At 62.8% G+C, this 20,841-nt stretch overlaps 1 protein-coding gene and 1 long non-coding RNA gene across 2 annotated transcripts in view; one reads left to right on the top strand and one right to left on the bottom strand.

The window, feature by feature from the left end:
• The first annotated feature begins 353 nt into the window (after positions 1–353).
• Positions 354–20,841, top strand: part of Fibcd1 (fibrinogen C domain containing 1) — a 31,294-nt gene continuing 10,806 nt past the window's right edge. The window contains exons 1-4 of the mRNA XM_046451786.2: positions 354–425; positions 8,539–9,018; positions 12,444–12,603; positions 13,032–13,168. Coding sequence (XP_046307742.2) covers positions 354–425; positions 8,539–9,018; positions 12,444–12,603; positions 13,032–13,168 — 849 coding nt within the window. The remainder of the gene's footprint in view (positions 426–8,538; positions 9,019–12,443; positions 12,604–13,031; positions 13,169–20,841) is intronic.
• On the bottom strand, positions 11,296–17,937 carry LOC131424452 (uncharacterized). The gene is made up of 3 exons (XR_009227470.1): positions 14,392–17,937; positions 13,581–13,775; positions 11,296–12,932 (listed from the first exon to the last, which is right to left on the bottom strand). It is a non-coding gene; the product is annotated as an uncharacterized LOC131424452 (long non-coding RNA).

The raw sequence follows: 20,841 nt of genomic DNA, 5'->3' as shown, positions 1-20,841 counted from the left end.
GCAGGAGAGTCCGAGACAAAAAAGACACGGAGATTGAGAAGGGGGCGGGAGAAGGAGCTGGGAGAGGAGCGCGCAGGGAAGCGCGGGAGCGGGGAGCGGGGACGGCGCGCAGCGAGAGCGGCAGGCGGGCTGGTAGCGGGCGGCTCTCGCGCTCCCGCACACACCCGCGCGCACACCGGGACACACACACACCTGCACACAGCCGCCCGCTGCCGGGTCGCCCCGGTGCCGGGTACCGAGGAGGGGACCCGGCGGACAGAGCGCGCTCCGCGCCCGAGCCTGCACCCACCTCGCCGCCTTTGCGCTCCGCAGCGGCGCGCCTCGGCAGGCGCCCCCGCCAGTCCTGCCGGAAGATGGTCAACGACCGGTGGAAGACCATGGGCGGTGCTTCCCAACTTGAGGAACGGCCCCGCGACAAGCCGCAGGTACACACCGGCGCGGGGACAGGGGCCAGCGGCTGGTGAGGCGCTGTCCGCTTGGGCTGCGAGGCGGGCACCTACTGCGGGGGCTGGAGTTTGGGGAGCTCCTGCCAGGAGGCCCGGGGCGGGCACCCTTCTATCCTCCGCATAGGATACTGGACTCGGGGCTCAGATGGGGGCGGCGCCCCCGGAGGAGCTTCTCAGGCTGTGGCCAGGTGCACCCCGCTCCAGTCCCCAGCAGAGATTCTGGGTACTCGTGTGCAGACTGAGTAGAGGACCTATAGTTAGCTATGATCAGCCCTTTAGTTTGCTCTTGACCGACAAATGACTTCCCTTGCTGAATCGATTTCCTCACCTCTATCTTGGGCATCTTCAGCACTTACAAAGTCCCCACTCTGGATGCCACCCTGTGCCAGGCACCTGGTACATCAACCTGAGCTTCAGAACCAGAAGTGGCTTCCCTGGATCTCCCCTTAATCTTTCCCGTATGTCAGGACCCTGCATACAGCAGGGAATCAATACACGTTCATCTCCTGTTAAGAAGGCTGGACATTGTGATTCTCTGACTTTAAGGCGAGCAAAGCAAGGCTCAGAGAGGCCCATCTCCAGCCTGAGGCTACACAGCTCTGCAGGGATCTGAACCCCGGTCTGTGTGCTTCAGGGCTGGTTGGGCCCTCCCTTCCTGCTCCTCTGCCCTGCTGGAGACTTGGAGGGTGCCCACCTCTGTCCCCGGGGGTGGGAAGAGGTGAGAGTAGAGCAGGGCTGGCCATCATCGAGGGGTGCCATCCAGAGCTGAGGCGGAGGGGCTGCCCCAGGGCTGCCCCAGGCCGGGCTACCAAGGGACAGGGCAGGCAGGCTGGAGGAGCGGTTGCTCACCATGGGGAGGAGATAATGGGGCTGTTCGTTTTAAATTTTAAATTTCTTCCAGACAGCTGTCACTGGGGAAGGAACAGTGAGTTTGCAGCCACTGGAGGGGGCGGCAGGGGCAGGCCTTGGCGGCCCCTGCTCTCTGGAGCTGCAGGTTGCTCCTTCTTCTGAAGTGACAGTGGTGTGGCAGGGGGACCCAGCCTCCAGCAGTTGGCACACCTTTTCCCTTCCTCTGCACTGCCTCACTTCCCAAAGCCGTCTGGGGGCCGGTCAGCGGTGTGCATCCCACATCTCAGACTGGGGTCAGGGTGGTCACCAGTCACACAGCCTGTAAGCAGGAGAGCAAAGATCCAGACCCAGGCTGAGCCCCAACCTTCTCCCAAGCTTCTCCCACCGCCTTCTCAGGGGACAGGAGGGTCTACCTGACTGCCTAAGCTTGGTCTCCCCCAAGCCATCCAGGTACCAAGCCCCTCCTGCTGAGTCTGGACTCAGCCTTAATTTCTAAACTTGTCCTTGAGGGCCGTCCCCAGCCTGGCCCCGTCTCTCTTCCTCTGAGTCCCCTGCAGGTACGGACTGCTTGTCATTTGCCGACTCTGGGTCTCCCTCGACTTCCAGATCTTTGATCTCTCTTCTTGTTGGCTCTACCAGGCTCCCCAACACACACACACACACACACACACACACACACACACGCCTCTTCATTCAGGGACACCTTACCTAGTCCTCAAACCCAGCGCAAATGAAGCCACCTCCTCTGGGAAGCCTTCCCAGATGCCTAGTGGCCGTGTCTCTCAGTCCCAGTAGGGTTCTTAGCCTGTGCCTCCACTCTGCCCCATCCCCCAGCACTGGGTCCCCCCTCCAGGGCAGTTCCCTTTGGACAGACACCTTCTGGGTCCTCACTTGTGGTCCCCCTGCAGGCCCAGGCCCCCTTCCTTCCAGGCCGTTCAGGTTGGGAGCCGAAAGCTGTTTGCTGAGTGAGCTGCTCAGAGCTTCAGCCAGGAGGGGCCTTGGGTGACGAGCCAGGGAGCCTGCGCTAGGGGAGGTGGCTTCTAGGGATCCGTTTGAGATGTGGCTTCAAGGTGTCCTGGGCCAGGCTCAGCCTCCCAGGCCTGCTGCTCCCCAGAGGCTCAGCTGCCAGCTGCACGTGCCCCTGAGCACGACTGGGGTCCAGGAGCCTGAGCCAATACCAGAGACCCCTCTCCTCACATGGTGAGCCAGCAGGTGGCCGGCTGTCCCCTGGGCCAGCTCTATGCTTATTTGAAGCTTCAGACGGAGCCCAGGCCTTTCTTGTGCCCACTGTCAAGGCAGAGAGAGCCTCAGGGCCCTGGTTCCCTCGGGGCCTGCCTCCCCTGGGCAGCCTCCCCTCCCTTGCTTCCACTTTCACCTTAGCCATTGATTGACAGGCTGTGTGACTCTGGGTAAGTTATGCCTCCTCTCTGGGCCTGGGCCGTACCGTCTGTAAAATGGGAGCAGCAAAATCTGCGTCCTCCTCCCTTTAGGACTGAGTGAAATATGGGGTGTTTTGCAAACTGTAAAGCACTGTGCACCCATGAAGAGGTTGGTTCTCAAAGCACCTGGATCCCTTTCCCAGGCTGTCAGGACCCTAATCTCTTCTCTGCACCCCAGCTCCCACCACAAGGGCCTCTGTCACAGGGCCCTTCTTCTAGAATATTCCAGTGCCCACCCCGGGGTACCAGTTGGGCTCAGCCCTACATCTCTCACTTCTTAGTCACAACCACCCTGGAAGTTGGGTGGCGGAGGTGCCCATCACCCAGGACAGACAAGGACATGAGGCGCTGGAGCCGGGAGCTGAGCCCGGGCACTCGGGCAGCAGAGGGCGGCCTCTGGGAAGAGCAAGGAGGGAGGTTCAGCCAGAGTGACGGCATCCTTCCCCGGGGCAGGGCTCCGCTCGGGTGTGTGGCTCTCAGGGCACGTCCACACCCTGGGTCCCGGGACCACCTCGGGCCACTCCGTCTGTCTGGCCTCTTTTTCTCATTTTCTGGGTGACCTAGGACACGTTGCTGACCTCAACGTCAGGACTGTCCTGTCACCCGGCAGAAGGAGGGGCCCCCAGGCTCCGGAGCAGAAGGGTGCGGCAAAGTCTGCAGGAGTTGGAGTTACTTGGATGAAAGGATCTAGAACTAGACATGGTCCTTCCAGCCTGGAGGGAGGAAGTTACCAGAAACTGTCTCCTCCCTAGGGAGGTGAGGGCTGGTTTCCACAGTCCCTAAGCCTCCCCGCAATGAGGTTGACCTCCAGCCCATCCCAGACAGTGTCTCTTGATGTTTTCAAAACTTCAAAAAACATCCCAGAAAGAAAGAAACAAATTCTCATGGGGAAGTTTTTCCTGATGTCTAACCTTAACTCCTGCTGTATTTAATCCACTTGGTGGCTATTTATGGAGAACATACTTGGTGCAAGGAGGCTGTGCCTCAGGAGGCTTAGAGTCCCAGAAGCAAACCCAGAAGCCAGACTTTATCATACCACAGACGGTGGGACTCAGCATGACCACTGGGCCTCATCCCTCATGTTTCCTGGGGCTTGGGATGGGGCCATGTTTGGGGTGAGGGAGAGGGAGAGGGGAGAGGAGACTCCTGGGGCTCCCCTGTCCTGCTGCTCCGGAGCTCACTGTGCAGCCCTGTGTGGCCGGTGGGCGGCCCCGGGCAGGCAGAGGCCGCAGTGGAGAAGCTTGGTGGAGAGGGCTCAGGTGCAGGGGAGGGTCACCAGGAGTACCAAGCAGGTACCTCGAGGCTGACACTAGCCGAGCCTCCGGTGCCCTGGGGTGGTCTCAGTGCCCTGGACGGCTTTGCCTTGAGGGGGTCCTTGTGTTGGAGTTGGGGGAGGGGGAGCCGGCAGGGAGATGGTCACTGTGGTCTCTGTGGTGGGGCCTGGGCCAGGGCAGGACCTGGGGGTGGGGCAGTGGGCGAGGGGGCAGCAGAGGCAGGGGACAGAGCTGGGTGACTGACTGGATGTGGGTGAGGGGGCCCAGGGAGGTGCTAGCTTTGGAGGACAGCTGGTGGGTTGGTGCCATCCTCCTGCTGGGGTGGACAGACCCTGGTGTGGGCTTCAGTGGGCGTGAGGCCCAGGCAGGCCACCTGGGAGGCCAGGAGCTGTGTGTTTGGGGAGAGTGGACAGGCCATTATAGGAAACCTCTGGGGGCAGACCCCAGCAGACCAGAGCCGAGCGCCCCCTGGGGAGCCAGAGAGCCTGGGGGCTTCGCGCCTCCAGGAGGGGCGACGTCTGCAGCTGCTTCCTTCTGGACACCGTAAGCCCCTCTTCCTGGGACCCTCCCAGTGCCATGGCTCCAGATGCCCCTCAGAATGGTCTCCATTGAAGAGGCTCTGGCAGGACAGGGGCACCTGCTCAGGTCACACAGGAGGCCAATCTCTTCCTACATTTGGGGGACTCCAGAATTGGAACAGAAACACCCGCCCTTTCCCAAGGGCTTCTGCCAGGGCCTGGGGCTCATAATTCAGATGGAGGAAGAACACCCAGGCTCTGGGCTGGGGCAGGGGCTGTGCGGCTCCCTCAGGGCTCCAGAGCACCCCGGCCCCTGGTTCTTCCAGTCCACGGCCCCTGGATGTCCTCCTGGGAATGAACAGCTTCCTGCCTGGCTGGGGCTCCGGGGAGAGGCAGTGGGGCGCAGAGGCTCACGTAGGCTCTGACCTCGCCTGCCCCCTGGAGGGGGACCTTCTTCTGTGACTTCATCCAAGGAGATAGGCTCGGGCCACTCAGGGGACTGTGTCACCCACCTTCCTCAGAATCAAGGCAGAAGGGCAGCGTGAGGGCGGAGCTCCTCCCCCTCAGCCCTCTTATCCTTCCCCAGAGCTCCACTGGGGACTGGTGACACGGAGCAGGTAGCCTGAGCAGGTGGCACCTAACTGGGGCACCTCCTGCCTCTCTCCCAGCCCAAGTCCATCTTGTCCTCGGTGGGCTAAGGTTTTCCAAGCAGCCATGGACCCTGGGCTGGCACTGGGGGTCACTCAAGGAACAAAGCTGTGTCCCCCCCAGTTGGTAGCTCACATGGGCAGTTAGTGGCTGAAGTGGACCTTGAGCCTGGGTCTCCCTTCCTGGGCTCCGGGAGGCTGGCCTCAAGGCTGCCACCTGGGATGCCTCGTTCAGGGGAAGTGGGGCCCATGTGCGCCTCCCCCTCGTGCCATCCTCTGGGGTCCCTGGCTCTGTGGTGGCCAAGGGCTGATCAGTGAGCCGCAGCCCAAGGCCCCCTCGCCGGCTCCTCGCTGTCTCAGGCAGATTTCTTTGCGAGGCACGTAAACTACAGCCTATAAAAGCGAACAGCACTTCATCTTTAAGGTTGATCTCTGAAGACTAATTCTCCTCTGCCAAGTGCCCTGCTTCGTCTCCTGGCTGCGATGTCCCTGCCCTCCTTGGTGGCCTCTGTCTTCCCAGGGAGAGCTGGGGGTGGGGAGGAGGGTGCCCGGTCGGTCGGGCTGGTGTCCTGGACGCCCCGTGGGGGGGTGGCTGGCTGCTCTGCAGAGCACCCCCACCACGCCAGCCAGGGACCTGGACGCTGCACAGTCCAAGGACGCAGCTCAGAGATGCTCGGGGCAAGGTGTCTCCCGGCGGACGCTGGAACACGCAAGGCTGGGACTTACTTGCTGACGCGGGGCTTTGTCTCCGGAGCCCCAGCCGGAGCTCCTTAAGAGGAGGAAAGACACGGGAGGATGCTGGGGAGCGGTCCTGGCGCACCTGCCCACCGCGAGCCGCCCAGACTGCAGAGGCTGCCTCTACTGCTTGTCCCCACGTGGCTTTGGGCTTGGGTCCTTGCTCTCTGAGCCTCAGTTTCCCGTAGGCAAGGTGAGCTGGACCCTGCTGTTCACTGCAGGAGGTTGCTTGGAGCTGGGGTGGGGGAGCACGCGGGTGCCCATGGAGTGACCGATCGTGCCAAGCCTGTCTCTCTGTGAGCCGCTGGGGCCTGGGCCGGCCCAGATGTCACCTTCATTCTGTGCCGCATCATCAGAGGTGGGCACAGGGTCAGAGTGGCCCTGCCTCAGGATCCGGGGCTCAGTGGGGAGGCATGAGCCTCTGCCCACCATGCACGGCAGGTCCCAGCAGACCCTCGCCTCCTCCCCAGTCCAGCATCGTCCTGCAGACACGGCCTAGGCCATCTGCTCTTCCTTCCTTCTGTCCATCCATCCGTCTGTCCGTCCATCAATATCCAGCAGTCAAGACAGTCTGTGCCCGGCAGTGAGCAGGTCCTCGCCTGTGCTGGGACTCACCGTCCAGGGCATCCGCCAGCCCTGAGTCCCCAGAAACGTCGTCCACGGGTTCCATCACCTGCCCACGTGGCTCAGCGCCCCAGGGAGGTTATGAATCACAGTCCCTGGGACACGAGCTCCCCACCCGGGGTCTGACCTCCCCACCCTCGCGTCCTCAGGGAGCCTGGCTCCTAGGGAGACCCAGAGAATGTTGCATGGGGGATCTAATGACCTTCTGTCTCAACCAGCACCATCATGGGGAACGGGGAGAAGCCCCCAAGCTCAGGGAAGGAGGGAAATCCAGGAAGGCTTCCTGGAGGAGATGACCCCGCTGGTGCCTGAGGAGGAAAGCCAGTTGGGCCACCAGGAAAGGGAGTAAGGCGAGCAGCTGTGCCCGGCCCAGGAGCAGCCCGTGCGGAGCCGGGGGAGCTGGGGTGGAGTCTGGCTGGAAAAGATTGTCCGGGTGTGGGGGACCAGGCATCATGACCAGAGAGTCCAAGGACCTCTGTCCCTCATCTTGACAAAAAAACAGACCCTTCCTCAGGGTCCCCTGGTCTGCCTGCCCCTCCCCGACCTGTCCTCTTCTTATTAGCATGTGAATTTACAGAAAGGCAGCTGGTGCCTCCCGAAGCTTTCTCAGTAGTAAGACCTGATGGATTGTCTCCCCAAGGCAGCCAGAGCGCTGTCAGTTACAGTGCAAGACGCCCCTGCAACGTCAGAGATGCTGCAACGTTGAGAGAGAGAGAGAGAGAAGGGGGGGTGCCCCTCAGGCATCCAGAGCCACAGAAATAAAACCACCTCCAGACACTGGTGCACGTTGATCGCGGGATAATAAAAGCTGCTAATATTTATCGCAGAAACACAGGGGCCAGGCACAGCTCCAAGTGCTTTTGTATACTAACTCATTTAAAGAAGCATCTCAGATTCAGCAAGTTGGAAATGTGTGTCATGACGTTGAGGAGACTCAGTGGTAGGGGGTCCCTGGCCCTGGGGGAAAGCAGGAGGCTTGGGATCCAACTGAAGCTTTGTTCCTAATTTGCTGTGTGACTCTGGGAAAGCCCCTTGCCCTCTCGGGGCCTCTTTTCCTTTGTGTAAAATGTCCAGTAGCTGCCAGCGGTTCACCCCGTGAATCTGCCCCATAAGCACTTGCTGCTGTGAGCCACGCCCGCCCTTAACTGCAAGCTGCACTTTGGCTGGGGCTGCTTTGGTCATTAGGCCCCGCCCAGAGGGCCCTGTCCTCTGACCTGTCCCCTGCCTTCCCTACCTCCATTCATCCCGTTCTGGGAGTCACAGCCTCAGTCATTAAGGCAGGGACCTTCCCCAGTGGCCTTCGGGCTATTTGGCATTTGTCCTGCCAGGGCCCTGCCCTGTGAAGAGGGCCAGCCGAGGGGAGAGGAGAGGAGATGTTAGGCAGCCACTCTGTGCCCAGCAGGTAGAGACCAGCCACCGTAGAACAGACAAGGGATCCGCGGGACCTTTGGTGACTGGCATCCACTACCCCAGGGCAGTGACAGCATGTCCATTTTAGCATGACCCACGTCACCATTCAGGCTCTCTCCCTGGGTCAGCAGAGCAGGTGCCCACATACAGAGAGACGCGAGCCACTATTGCTGCATTTTTACAGGTGAGGAAACTGAGGCTCAGAGAGGTGAGGTCCCTCTGCAGAGGTCACACAGGAACCTGAGCCCAGGCCTGCGGGCGGCAGAATGGTGATGTGCCTCAGCCCCCACTGGACCCGCGGGGCTCTGTGGGATCCAGGTGGCTGCACGTGAAGGGGACCAGGGGCCGCTGTGCTGCACTGTGGCAGGTGGCAGGTGGGGCAGGGGGTCAGAGGGAAGGCAGAGTGCACTTCTCCCTGTCCTGGCTGCCTCTGGGCCCTAGCTCCCTCCACCTTTCTAGTTCTCTTGCTGCCCGCGCCCCCAGCACCCCCGAGTCCTCACTGGGCAGAGCCGGAGGCCGGGGTCTGCCCCTGACGCTTGCCCCCCTCTCTCCTGTCCGTCTGTCTGTCTGTCCATGCATCCTGGGCTGGCCTGCAGCGGCCGAGCTGTGGCTACGTGCTGTGCACCGTGCTGCTGTCCCTGGCCGTGCTGCTGGCTGTGGCCATCACCAGCGCAGTGCTCTTCCTGAACCACGTGCACGCCCCGGGCACGGCGCCCCCACCCATCGTCAGCACGGGACCGGCCGGGGCCAACAGTGCCCTGGTCACCGTGGAGAGGGCCGACAGCTCCCGCCTCAGCATCCTCATCGACCCACGTTGCCCTGACCTTGCGGACGGCTTTGCCCGGCTGGAGGGTGCCCAGGCCTCGGTGCTGCGGGCGCTGACTGAGCACCAGGCCCGGCCACAGCTGGCGGACACCCAGGAGCAGGAGCTGCTGGACACCCTGGCCGACCAGCTGCCCCGACTGCTGGCCAGGGCCTCGGAGCTGCAGGCCGAGTGCACGGGGCTGCGCAAGGGGCACGGCCTGCTGGGCCAGGGGCTCAGCTCCCTGCAGCAGGAGCAGGGCCGCCTCATCCAGGTAAGGGGTGGGGCTGTGCCTCGGGCCTCGCAGAGGTGGGGGCTGCTGACACCACGCGCTGCCCTTGGACTGGCGCCTGCAGCCCAGGCCTCACTTCAGCCCCGACCAGGGGCCGTGGCCGTTGCCGTCTGCGGAGAGCATGAGGCCAGAGGCAAAGTCTCGCCCACAGCCACCAGCTCCTGGCTACCAGGGTCCAGACCCTGTCTGTCCTGCACATTCTCCTGGTGACCCTGGGACAGCCAAGGGTCACGCTTGGGGCCCTCCAAGAGGCAGGGTGATGCTGGCAAGGCTAGGCACCATCCTGTCATAGCAAAGTGAGGCTCAGAGGGGTGCGACGTGCTCAAGGCTGTGTGGTTGGATAGTGCCCGAGGTGGGGTCAGAGAGCCGCACCCTGTCCCCAGAGTCCCCCCATACACCGCCCACAGCCTTCCAGGGATGCAGACCCTCAGTCTGTCCCCACCCCGCCCTTCCCTGCCCCTGAGTCAGGTTCCTGCAGGCACCAGCGGGGCTGGATGAAGGATTGCTGGCATCCCTGTGGTGACAGCCCCAAGGCACTGGCCAGAAGGTGCCCCTTTATGGGGTCAGGGACTTCGGACTGTCTAGCTGCCTCTACCACTTTCCACAACAAAAACTGAGGCCCAGAGAGGGGCGGGGGGAGTGGTGGTGGTGTCCTGGTATTGTGCCTGGAATTCAGCCACCAGCTACCTGCTCAGACTCCAGCCCTGAGCCCTGTCACCCCTGTGACTCCCCAGGGGCTGGAACCCAGCCCAGGCCGCCAGCAGCGCCCTAGCCTTTTCCATCCACCCCCCTTCCGGACACCAGGGATGACCAAGCACTTGGTCACTCCGTAGCTCATGAGCAATGGGCTCTTCCCTCCCTCTGAAGGCTGCAGCTGGAGAAATTACAGTCCTCATCGTCCTGTCGGGGTGACAGATGGGGCGGGCTGGGGGAAGCTTAGCTGGCCTTCCCACCGCCCCTCCCCCCAGAGCGTCCCTGCAGGCGGGAGAGCTCCAGGCTCACCTTCCCCAGGCTCAGCCTGGTCAGCAGGGGCCTGGCCCACCAACAACGCTCACCCTTTGAGCTGGGAGGGCCCCCCCTCCATTGCATGGACAGCTTTCCTGGGACCCTTTCCTGCCGCAGCCCCCAGACGTGGTTGTCCCTCAACACTGTTGAGCTTCCCAGTCTCCAGATTCCAGAGACCTGCCTCTTTGTCTCACCCAGAGGCAGCGGCCATGGCTCTGAAGAAGCCCTCCTCTCCCTGTGCCAGACGCCCAGGTGCACAGCCCTGAGTTCTCAAAGCCCGGCCTCCGCGGGCGTTGGCAGAGGCCAGTTGGGCAGGTTCTAGACCCCAGCCCTACCCCCCAGAACCTAGCACAGGAGCAAGCGTCAGGTGTTCTCAGGCAGGGTCCCCCCAGGCCCTCTGGCTGGGCTGAGCTTCTGCCCTGAGGGTCTGAGGTGGCAGAGCTGGGGTCCGGCCTGGCCAGCTGGGGTCCTCGGGCAGGTCACATCTCTCCAGGCTGGTTTTTCTCACCTGTAAAATGGGGTAACACGTCCATGCCGAGGGACGACGTGAGAGCCCTCGGGGAGGCTCAGCCGTGCCAGGCCCTGTGTTAAGGGTGACCTTCAGCCCAGTACCCCACGGAGGTGGAGGGGCAGACGCAAAGGGCTTCGGGAGCTTGGTCGCCCGCAAGACGCTGGGAGCAGCCACTGGGATTCTGGCCTCTGAAGCAGCCGCCTCCTCCCGGTGCCTGTGCAGTGGGCGAGCAGGGACTGACTTGCCCATTAATTCGGGGCATGTTTATGTGAACATTTTCAACTTTAATCATTTGCTGGTTGAACCGAGGTCTTCCCTGCCCGTTAGCAAGAGGGAGGGCCGCGCCTGAGTTCCTGAGCTGAGGCTGCTCCGCCTCTTGGAAGGACGAGCCACAGCACGGTGGCTCCACTGCCCAAGCCCCCGGGCTGCCCGCGTCCCTCCAAGGGGCCCTCCCAATGGCCAGTGACCCCGCTGCGCTGCTCCCCCAGGCCCAGCCCTCACCGAATCCCCTGCTTGGCGGAGGGGAAGGTGACAGGGGAACTGACAGCTTCGCGGGCTGCCTCCCGCGAGCGGGCATCATATTTTGTAAACTGCCGGCTGGTGCGTTTCTATTTTCCTTCCTCCGATGGGCTATTATCTGGCGAGTGACAGGTTCGGTGTGTGAGACCGGCCTGCTGCACGCTGCCAGCTGCCTATAATCTGCCCATGTCCCTCCCTCCCTCCCCCTCCACGTGGTCCCACAGCCTCCTGGAAACCAGGCTGTGGAAGCAGGAGACCCCAGACCCTTCAGGCCACCGGCACCCCAGAACCCCCCAGGGAGCCACAGGGTCCTGCTGAGCTCCTGCCCTGGGCAGCAAGGGGCAGGAGTCAGAAAAAGGACACTGGTGTAGTGCTTGGGAACCCCCACCCAGAAAGACTGTGTCCTCATCCCCCTGTGCAGGCCAGAGAGGTCTCACTCTGCCAGGGGCCTGGCTCCCCCAGACCTTGGGTTTGTTGTACAGTGACACAGTCCTGGGGAAGTGACCCGAGGCCTGGTCCTCATGCCTGCTCCCTCACAGGGACTGCTCCTCATTCTGGGCCTCAGTTTCCCCATTTGTAACAAGGAGTTGACGACCTCAAGTCCCAGCCCTCTGCAGCACTGTGTGAGGCCCAGAGAGGTCCGCGACATCAGCCGGCCGCGGAACCTCAAAGCAGCAGTCCCATAGGGGATGGGGCTTTGGAGAGGGTGTCCTTGGTCCTGGACCCAGCCCCTAGCCTGTGTCCAGGCTCCCGTCACCTCGCCAAGCCTCAGTATCCCTCTGTCAAGGGCAGATCTGTCACCCCTGCCTGGCAACCTTGCTTGGGGGCCAGAAGAGGTGGCAGGTGGGTGTCCTCCAGCCTGGGGGTGCCATGGAGCTCTGGGAGCACGCCCTGGGCCCACTTGCTGTTTGCAGTGGCCACCAGGGCAGTTTGGCCAGGGAGGTGATGTTGGCCCCGTTTTCCATAGAAGGACCCCTACAGGGCACTTGCCGTAGCTGTGGAACTGGTCAGTGGGTGGTCAGGCTGACCCCAGCCTGGCCCTGCCATGAGCTGCCTCCACCCGCACCCGGCCACCTGTACAGAAATGGCTGAAGGGCAGTCAGGCGGCAGGAACCTGCTGGGACACACTGCCTCCTCCCACCTGGGCCCCTGCCCTCGGGGACCCCAGGTCTCAGACCTGCAGCAGCCAGCAGAGCTCGGCTGACCCTCAGACACCCTGCACAGGGAGCCGGGTCAGAGCAGGCCGGGGCTCACTGGGCCAGGAGCCCACTTCTGCCTTAGGGGAGGGCCCTTCTGGCAGGTTTCTGGCGCGCTGTGTGCCCGTGACCCTGCGGGGTCCCTGCGCCCTCCAGTGAGCCCCCGTGCTCTGCAGCTTCTCTCCGAGAGCCAAGGCCACCTGGCTCACCTGGTGAACTCTGTCAGCGACGTCCTGGATGCCCTGCAGAGGGACCGAGGGCTGAGCCGGCCCCGAGTCAAGGCCGACCTCCAGAGGGCTCCTTCCAGGGGCGCCCGGCCCCGGGGCTGCGCCAACGGTGAGTGGACGGGGGATGCCTCCCAGGTGACTCATGGGCCCTGCCCTGGCTAGCAGGGAGAGCCAGGGCCCCACCGTGCCCTGTCCTTGGCCACCCACCTCACGGCTCTGATAGACAAGGGAATACTCCGGCTGGGGACCCAGGATTTCCTGTGGCTGAGCAGCTGCGAGCACGTCACCCACACCCTCCCGTCGAGCTCTCTTAACCCATTTACCAGAGAAGAAAAGTGAGGTCCAGAGAGTGTCGGAACCAAGTTCTGGCTCTAAGGCCGGTGCTCCTGACTGCATGTGGCATCGTGGGGTGGACAGACAAGTCAGAGAGAGCAGGGACTGTTTGGGTAGGAAGGGGTGGTGGGGACATGGGCCTGGGCCATGGCCACCCTGATGGGCCTGGGCCATGGCCACCCTGATGGGCCTTCCCCATGGCAGGCTCTCGGCCCCGAGACTGCCTGGACGTCCTCCTCAGTGGACAACAGGACGATGGTGTTTACTCCGTCTTCCCCACCCACTACCCCGCGGGCTTCCAGGTCTACTGTGACATGCGCACCGACGGTGGCGGCTGGACGGTGAGTGTGCATGTGAATCTGGTGCTGTGAGCAGCTGCCTGGGACCCACCCTGCCCGGGCTGTCGGCCCAGCCTGACCCCCACCCCCACCTGGACCCGGAAAGGGGGCCCATGCCCCGAGGGAGCGGCAGCAGACAGGAGCAACCTCGTGCGCCCTGGTTCTGGAGGTGTGCTGGGTCCCGGGATGAAACATGGCTCCTGGAGCCGCTGGGTGGTGGACCTCGAGGGCCGCTGCGTGGGCGCTGGACTTCCTGAGCTATCCACCATGCGGTGTGTGCAGGGCAAAGGGGGGACGTGAGGCGGATGGCTTCCTGGCGAGGAGCCGTCGGATTCCTGCAGCTCCTGGTTCCTGCCTGGTTGGGTCATGGGAGCAATGGGATGTCCCAACCAAGGGACAGGGATGGGACAGTTACCAGTGCCTCTGAAGTTCCTCTGGGAGAAGGGGTGCAGGGGACAGAGGCTCAGGTTTGATGACCACAGGGCGCCTCCAGACCCGCCAGCCAGACGCTCCTTCAGGCAGGGCCTGGTGCTCTGTCTGCAGGGGGCCAAGGGAAACTGGCTCGTGGTCCTGCGGGACTGAGGTCACCAGGTCTCTGTCTTGGTGGCCACTGTACGGGAAAACAGGAGACCAAAGGGAAAGGCCTGGTGGGCTTCGCTCCAGTAACAAGACTTGTAGACCCTGAAATTTGAATTTCAAAAAATGCTCACATATTCCTCCCCAAATGTTATTCAGAGGACATTTTAAAATTCTTCTTTTGATTTTTTAAAAATCATTTAAAAAGTTCAAAATCCTTCTCGGCTCGCTTGCTGTCCAGGAGCGGGCAGCGGCAGGAGCCGTGCTGCAGGCCTGGTCGAGCTGGCCACTCTCGACCGTGGGAAGTGAGTTTCCGTCCCAACCCTGAACCCCAGCCCCTTCGCAGGCACCACTGGCCATTGCTTGATTTTGTGCAAATTTGAAAAATGCACGTCCCTTCCTTTATGAGGACACCCTGTCTCCTCCCACCTGAGCCCCTGGGCGCTAGGCTTGGTGAGTTTGCCCTGTTGGCCAGATGCCCTTGAGCAGTGAACAACTTGAACCACCCTCCCCACATGCCACCCTGAAAATGGCTCACCCTTCCCTCACACGCTGACTGTGACTGGGACATCACTCAGCCATGGAGAGCAGGCTCCTGAGGGCTTCTCAACGTCACATTTAATTGCAATTCAACAGACACTTTTGAGTACCTGCTCTATGCTGGTCCTGGGGAAGCACGGAGATGAGGAAGGCTTTGTCCTCCCAAGAAGGCTGGAGTCTCGGGGCTCAGGAAGAGTCCCGCAGCAAAGGCTGGGTGCCCTGAGCCAGCTTCTATAGGAGGGGCTTTTCTGATCGCCTTACGGGTGGGTGGGGCTGCTCAGTGTGGGAAGGAAGAGAAGGTGCCCCAGGAAGAGGGTGGCCTGACGGGCTGGAGCCAGGAAGCTCGGGGCCCACCCAGGGCACAGGGACTCAGCTGGCACCCGAGGCTGGAGAGGCGCGGCTACGGTGGTTGATGTCCTCGTCTGTGGGCTTGAGACAGACACTGGGGAGCTATTGAGGGTGGTGGAGAGAAGAAAGACGGGGTAAGAATTGTGCTTCAAGGCAGGGGTGCAGCTGGATGGTAGAGCATTTACCTACTATGCGCTAGGCCCTGGGCTCCACCCCAGCACTGCAAATAAAGAGAAAGGAATTGTGTTTCATGTGCCCAAACCTGGCTGTGGGCATCACTGCCGAGAGCGGGAAGAGAGAGGGGAAGAGGTGCTTCATACAGGCCTAGGTGGAGCCCCTTTGCCAGGGAGGCAGAGGTGCATGAAGGTCGCTTGCTCCATCCGTCATCCAAGGACAGACCTGGGCTTGGCTTTCAGTCCTACTGTGTGATCTTGGGCAAGTTACTTAAGTTCTCTGAGCTTCTGTTTCCTCCTGCATCACTTAGACCTTTGAAAGGCAAGCCCCAGGAAGGGACTGACCTAGGCAGAAAAGGAGCGTGCTGGAGGGGGTTGGCCTGGTGAGGACCCCATCCCCCAGGGCCGCCAGGGAGTGCTGGATGCGCAAGGCCGGGGGCATCCTCAGTCTTTCTCCGGAGGCCGCACAGCAGTGATTCCAAGCCTGCGAGGGCCCCGAGGGGCCTGTGCCTCAGGCGGGGATCGCCTGGCCCTGCCGAGCCTGGAAGGATGAGGAAGGACAGCCCAGAGGTCCAGATGAGCTTCCTGGAGCACCAGGTGTGCCCAGAGCACCTTGCACACGGCCTGGAAGCTGTTCGGTCCTCTCCGTGACCGTGAGCCTTGCCCAGGGCCAGGCACTGGCCACCTGCCCCTCACTCTCCACCAGGAGGGCATCTGCAGCAGTCCAGGGGACAGGGATGGGCACCTGATGCCGGGGGAGATGGATCTCAGCTGCTTCCAGGGAGCCCGGGTGGACGCTCTCCTGGTCTCCGACCTTGGACTTGGACACGGTCTCCGGGCAGAGCACCTCTGTCCCTCCCAAGGAGCTTGGCTCCGACTATTTTCGGCGTATTGATGTCCAGGTGACAAGTGTCCAGGGAAGAGTTTAACATCGCATGAAACAAGTGACCTGGAAGCAGAGCTCAGAGAGGCCTGTGGGCAGCGTCCGCGGGAGGGGAGGGGAGGCCGGTGCGGGTCAGCTTTGAAAGGGGTCAGCAGAGGTGCGGCGTGGGGAGCGGCCAGGAAAGAGTCTGCCATGAGGAGCCGCGTGAGAGCAGAGAATCCCCCCAGACCCCGCCGCCAGCCGCATCTCCACGCGTCTACAAGCAGAGAGCTCTGAAGGTATGGCCCCGTGTCTGGGTTAAAAGCTCTTCTGTCTTCGTAACTGTCAGATCTCGAGTTATGACGTTGGCTTCTGGGAACCCCTCTGCAGGCAGAACGGAGAGGGGCTGGGCCCAGAAATCAGAGTTAAGGGTTAGGACAAGCTTGACGGCGCCTGAGGTGCTGTGTGGCTTGCACTTGAGGAGGCTGATCAGCTCTGGGCCCGTGGTTCCTACGGCCTGGGATTCAGGGGCCTGAGAGGCGAGTGCCGGAGCAGCAGCGTCCTGCTCTGCCCTGTGGCGCACACCCAGCCTCCACACCTGGGTGGGGCGGTGGGAGCGAGGCTGGGACCCGCCGAGAGGTGTCTGCGTGGCCAGGAGACGTTGATGTCCATTTGAGTTTCTGTCAGGAGCGATCTGTCCCAGGCACATCGGGACATGTAGGACGGCCTCCCTGCCACAAGGAATCTCTTGGAAGCTCAATTGCTGTTTAGAGGGCTCAGGCCACTGCCTCTGCAGACCCTCGTCCCATCCGTCCTCATCAGGCCTCACGTCCTGGCTGCCTGGCCACCAGTGCCAGCACTGGACACTCCTCCCTGGAGGACAGACACCTGGAGCTGTGTGCCTGGGACCAGGCTGGACTTTCCAACCATAGCCTAGGAGCAGGCGGGGACGGAGCGTGGCCTGAGGGACACTACTGTCCACATGCCACTGCCCACCTGGCATTGACAATATGCCTGTTAGTCCCTGAGGCCGGCAGGACAGCCCCCCAGCAGGCCTGGCCACCTGAGGGCTAACTGGGGAGTGACAGTGGCGGTGACTGTCCCTCGGTGGGCCTCATTCATTCCTGTGTTTAAACACTGAGCACCAAGAACATGCCAGGCGCAGAGACCAGCAGGGAATAAGAAAGGGAGGAGCCCTGGCCTGGGGGGAGGTGGACAAGGCAGCTGACCTGTCGGAGCTGAGGGGAGCCCCAAACCCAGGCTGGAGAGCTGTGGCTGGGAACAAGGTGGGGCTCCGTGGGGAGAAGACGGGGTTTGTTCTGGGGCCAGACGGTTCCGTGTGGCTGGTGCATCTGCATAAGGGGGCTTGGGCCAGGGTCGGGTGGGAGGCGAGTAGGTAGGGCCAGGCGAGGTGCTGGGCACTTGGAGGGCTGGGCACCTCTCCTGAGGGTGGAGCCGGCCCCGGGGCCGCAGGATTCCACGGGAGGAGGGCCCGAGGGTGAGGCGCAGGGTGCTGGCAGGTGTGCCCAGCGGTGCCGGAGCCTGGGTACCCAGCCCCGAGCTCACTGCAGATAATGGGAGCTGCCTGGTGCCTGCAAGGCCATTGCCGGTTCCTTGGGGTCGGGGAGGACATAGAGCGGATGGGCAGATGCTTCAAGGTGGCCTTTGGGTTTACGTGGCTACAGGCTGTGGCTGGGCCTCTCTCCACAGGAGTCCCTTCAAGGCCCCTCCTGAGCGGGACACTCACCTGCAGGAGAAAAGGCGGAGGAAGGCAGGGGAGGGAGGAAGGGGGTCGGCTGCCTGTGGACCTGCAGGCTTCCTCCCGGCCCAGCCTGGGCCCGTCCTGGGCAGGTCTCTGAGCTCCTTCAGGCACTCAGGGGTAAGCTCCGTGGACACTGAGCGCACCCTCTAGTGGCCCCTGCACCCCTTAAGACTTGCAGATGAGGGGCAGCCAGTGCCTCTTGCAGCGCGACCGACCCCTCCAAGCCTCTTTCCTCACCTGCTGAATGGGCACCGTAGACAGCTGCTGCCCGAGCAGGGGCCTCGGAGTCAGGCTGCTCCTGGAGCTGCAGGGAGGGGACCTGAAGAGGGAGGAGGGTCCCTGCTGCCCTGCCTCTCTGGGCCGCACAGCCGGCCCCCACTCACTCTGCTGTCCGGGGCAGTGCTGGCACCCGGGCCTAATTGCCAAACCCTGTCTGCATGATCACCCACGTAGGTCCGGCTCAGCACCTCCTGCAGCAGAGGGTTGATTGGGCTCTGCACCCGCCCCTGGCTTGGATCCTCGCACAGCCCCCCACAGCCCCCCACGCCCCCCACCACACACACCAGGGACTGCGCGGCTCACGCCCCGACCTGCTCAGCAGCCAGGCGTTTCCATCATGGGTCACCAGTTCAGATGTGCCTCTAATTGGCTCTGCTGTGAGAGGAACCCCCTCCCCACAGCCGCATTCCTCCACCGGAGCTCCGCCGGCGGGAGGGGAATCCTGCTCGCCCCTGGAGGACTTCAAAGGCTCCTGGCAGCAGGATCGGGCTCAAGGAGAGATGAAAAGCTTCCAGGGGCTCCCCAGCTAGCACCAGGCTGCAGGCTGGCCCTGTGAGGGGAGGCTGGCTGCAGGGACCAGGCAGGATGGGACCTGCCTCTGGGGCAGCAGCTGTGGCATCCCCCTTGCCCCAGAGGACAGGATCTTGCTGTGAGGTCAGTGGGCTGCCATGTCCCCTGCCGCCCAGCCCATGTGCTGCTCTGGGGAGGCGTCCTTGGAGCTCACGTTACTAATGACCGAGGTGACAGTGCCAACACCCTCGTGCTCCCTGGCTGATCTGAGTGGAGGAAGCTTGCAGCCTCCACCCGGTGAAGTCTGGATTTTTCAAACTTCTAACGCAAATGGGATGGCGCACGTGAAGCGCCTAGCGCAGGCCCCGAGGCGGCTCGCGTTTGATAAATGGCAGCTCTGAGCCGTGTTTTGCCAGACACTGGCAGGCGCTGCTGCCAAGCCCGGGAAGGGTGGCCGGGTGCCAGGCCCGGGGGTGCCACTTCCAGTCCAAAACAAAGAGTGGGCCCCATTTCCTCCTGGGCACGCACCTGGCTCCACAGGGAGGCGGCCGCGTTGGCTAGACCTACTGTGTGCCGCCTGTTTGCAGGTCTGCTTTTTGCATTTTCTCCACAACCCTGCAGGGGAGGAAGGGCTTGCAGAGGGGGACTCAGGCTTGGGACGGTTCCAGGACTAGTCTAAAGCCATGTGGCCCCAGGAACGTGGGCAGAGCCTCAGGCCTGCTTTAACTCACACGGCCAAGTCCATTTTCCCTTAGGGATAGGAACCAGCGTCTCCCATTGCAGCCTCACTGTAGTCTGGAAAAATCCCAGACACTGCCTCCTAGGGACCCTTCTAGGCACAGAGACCACCCTGCCCAGTCTCAAGTGGCTTGGACCCACCTACCCCAGCCCCCCGCCGCAGTTCCTCAGGCTACCTGGCAAGGTCCGGCCAAGCTCCTCCTCCGTGGAAGTCCTCCCAGACCACACCTGCCCCGGCAGAGGGCTCCACGCCCACTCTGAGCCCCCAGCAAGCCCTGTGGTGACTATTGTCAGGAATGCTGGGTCCTGGCTCTCTGGCCCCGTCTGAATCCCAGCTGTACGGGGGAACCTAGGCAGGCACAGGGACCAGAGGAACGTGCAGGCCGGGCGAAGCTGAGCCCTGACTGTCCCTCATGCAGCAGCTGAGGGCCAGACTCGTCCTGTGAGCGGAGCGGGTGTGGGGCCCAGCAGGAGAGAAGCCAGACTTGGCCTGTCCACCAGAGTCTGGGTAGACCTCGGGCCCCTGGTGCCAGCCCAGTGTGCTTCCTGGACTGAGAGGTGGCTCAGAGGCCGAAGGCTCAGTGTCCACCCAACCAGGCGAGGGCACCCTTTCCCCTCTGTGCATTGTCATCCTCTGCTCTGGCCTCCTGAGCCCTGGGTCTCTAACCAGGAGCACAACACCTCCCCTCAGGGCTGCGGCGGGACAGGCCGTGGCCGTCCTCTGAGGCACTGGCCTGGTGCTAGGGTGGCCACGGAGCCCAGACCGTGTGTCTGGGGGGGAGCTCCCTGCACTGGCACCAGGGCAGATGTGCAGCGGGGTGCGGGGTCCGTGTGCTGAGGTGGCCCTGCTGCGGCTGGACCCACTGGGGCGGGGCCCGCCAGCGTGCGGCTGGGGAGGCTCAGGGGCATCTCTGCGTCCCTTGGCCTGGCTGACGAGCAGCGCGGCTGCTGCTTCCTTTGAAATGGCACAGCACCATCTGCAGGGCCATGTGGGCTGAGCGCTCCCTTGGCAGAGCCCCCCTGGCGGCACATCCAAGGCGTTGAGCGGCTGGCTTTTGAGAATCCGCACCAAGAAAACACTCTGTGTGTCTTCCCACTCGTGGCTCTGTCCCAGGAGGCTGAGCGGCAGCCGTGTTTCTGCATCAGTCACTTTCCAGCCGGAACCCAGAGAAGCCCAGGAGCCGGACCAGCGACTGCTTCAGCCTCCAGACTAACCAGCCTGACTCCCTTCCCTTCCTTGGCCCTCCCCCGTTGGCCCCCAGAATCCCGCACAGGCTCCCGCCTGAGCACGGGGAGGTGGACACCCCACTTCTGACCTGCTTCCCTGGGGTGTCTTCCTGTAGTTGGAGTCTCCCCTCCTGCAAAGTCCAGCTGGTGTCCAGAAGTCTGCAGCCACAGCGGCAGCGGGCCGTGGTCCGCAGAGGCAGACAAAGGTTCCCACACGCCCGGGCCCGGGGGCCATCTGACAACCTGGGGCTGCTTGTGGCCCTAGGGACTCCTCAGGCCACCTCGCACTGCAGTGGGCTCCAGGCCACTTGGTGTTGGAGCCAGTGAGTGAGGCCCGCCCGCGGCAGAGGCCGGCAGTCCCCGGCAGAGCTTCCAACGTGCAGGTTCTGACCCAGGGCAGCGTGAGAGCGACTTTGATGGGTGGCGACCAGACGGAGCGGCACAGAGCAGAACCCAAGAGCAGTCATCAGGTGCACGGGGTGAATGCCGGTTCAGGAAGCATCCGCCTCTGACAGAAGCGTGTGTGAGGGACAAGCTGCATCTCTCTGGGTCAAAAAGTCACTTCTCCAAAACCGTGTCATGGACGGACGTGTCTCGGCCCCTCAGGGAGGGTCTGCGTGCGTCATAGATGTGTCTCTAAGTTGGTGTCGAGCTGACCACT

This window comes from Marmota monax, unplaced genomic scaffold (genome assembly GCF_021218885.2).
Source record: "Marmota monax isolate L192 unplaced genomic scaffold, Marmota_monax_Labrador192_F-V1.1 WCK01_AAM20220418_F8-fsc00020, whole genome shotgun sequence".
NCBI classification, from domain to species: domain Eukaryota; kingdom Metazoa; phylum Chordata; class Mammalia; order Rodentia; family Sciuridae; genus Marmota; species Marmota monax.
This window is presented reverse-complemented; position numbering and strand designations above follow the sequence as displayed.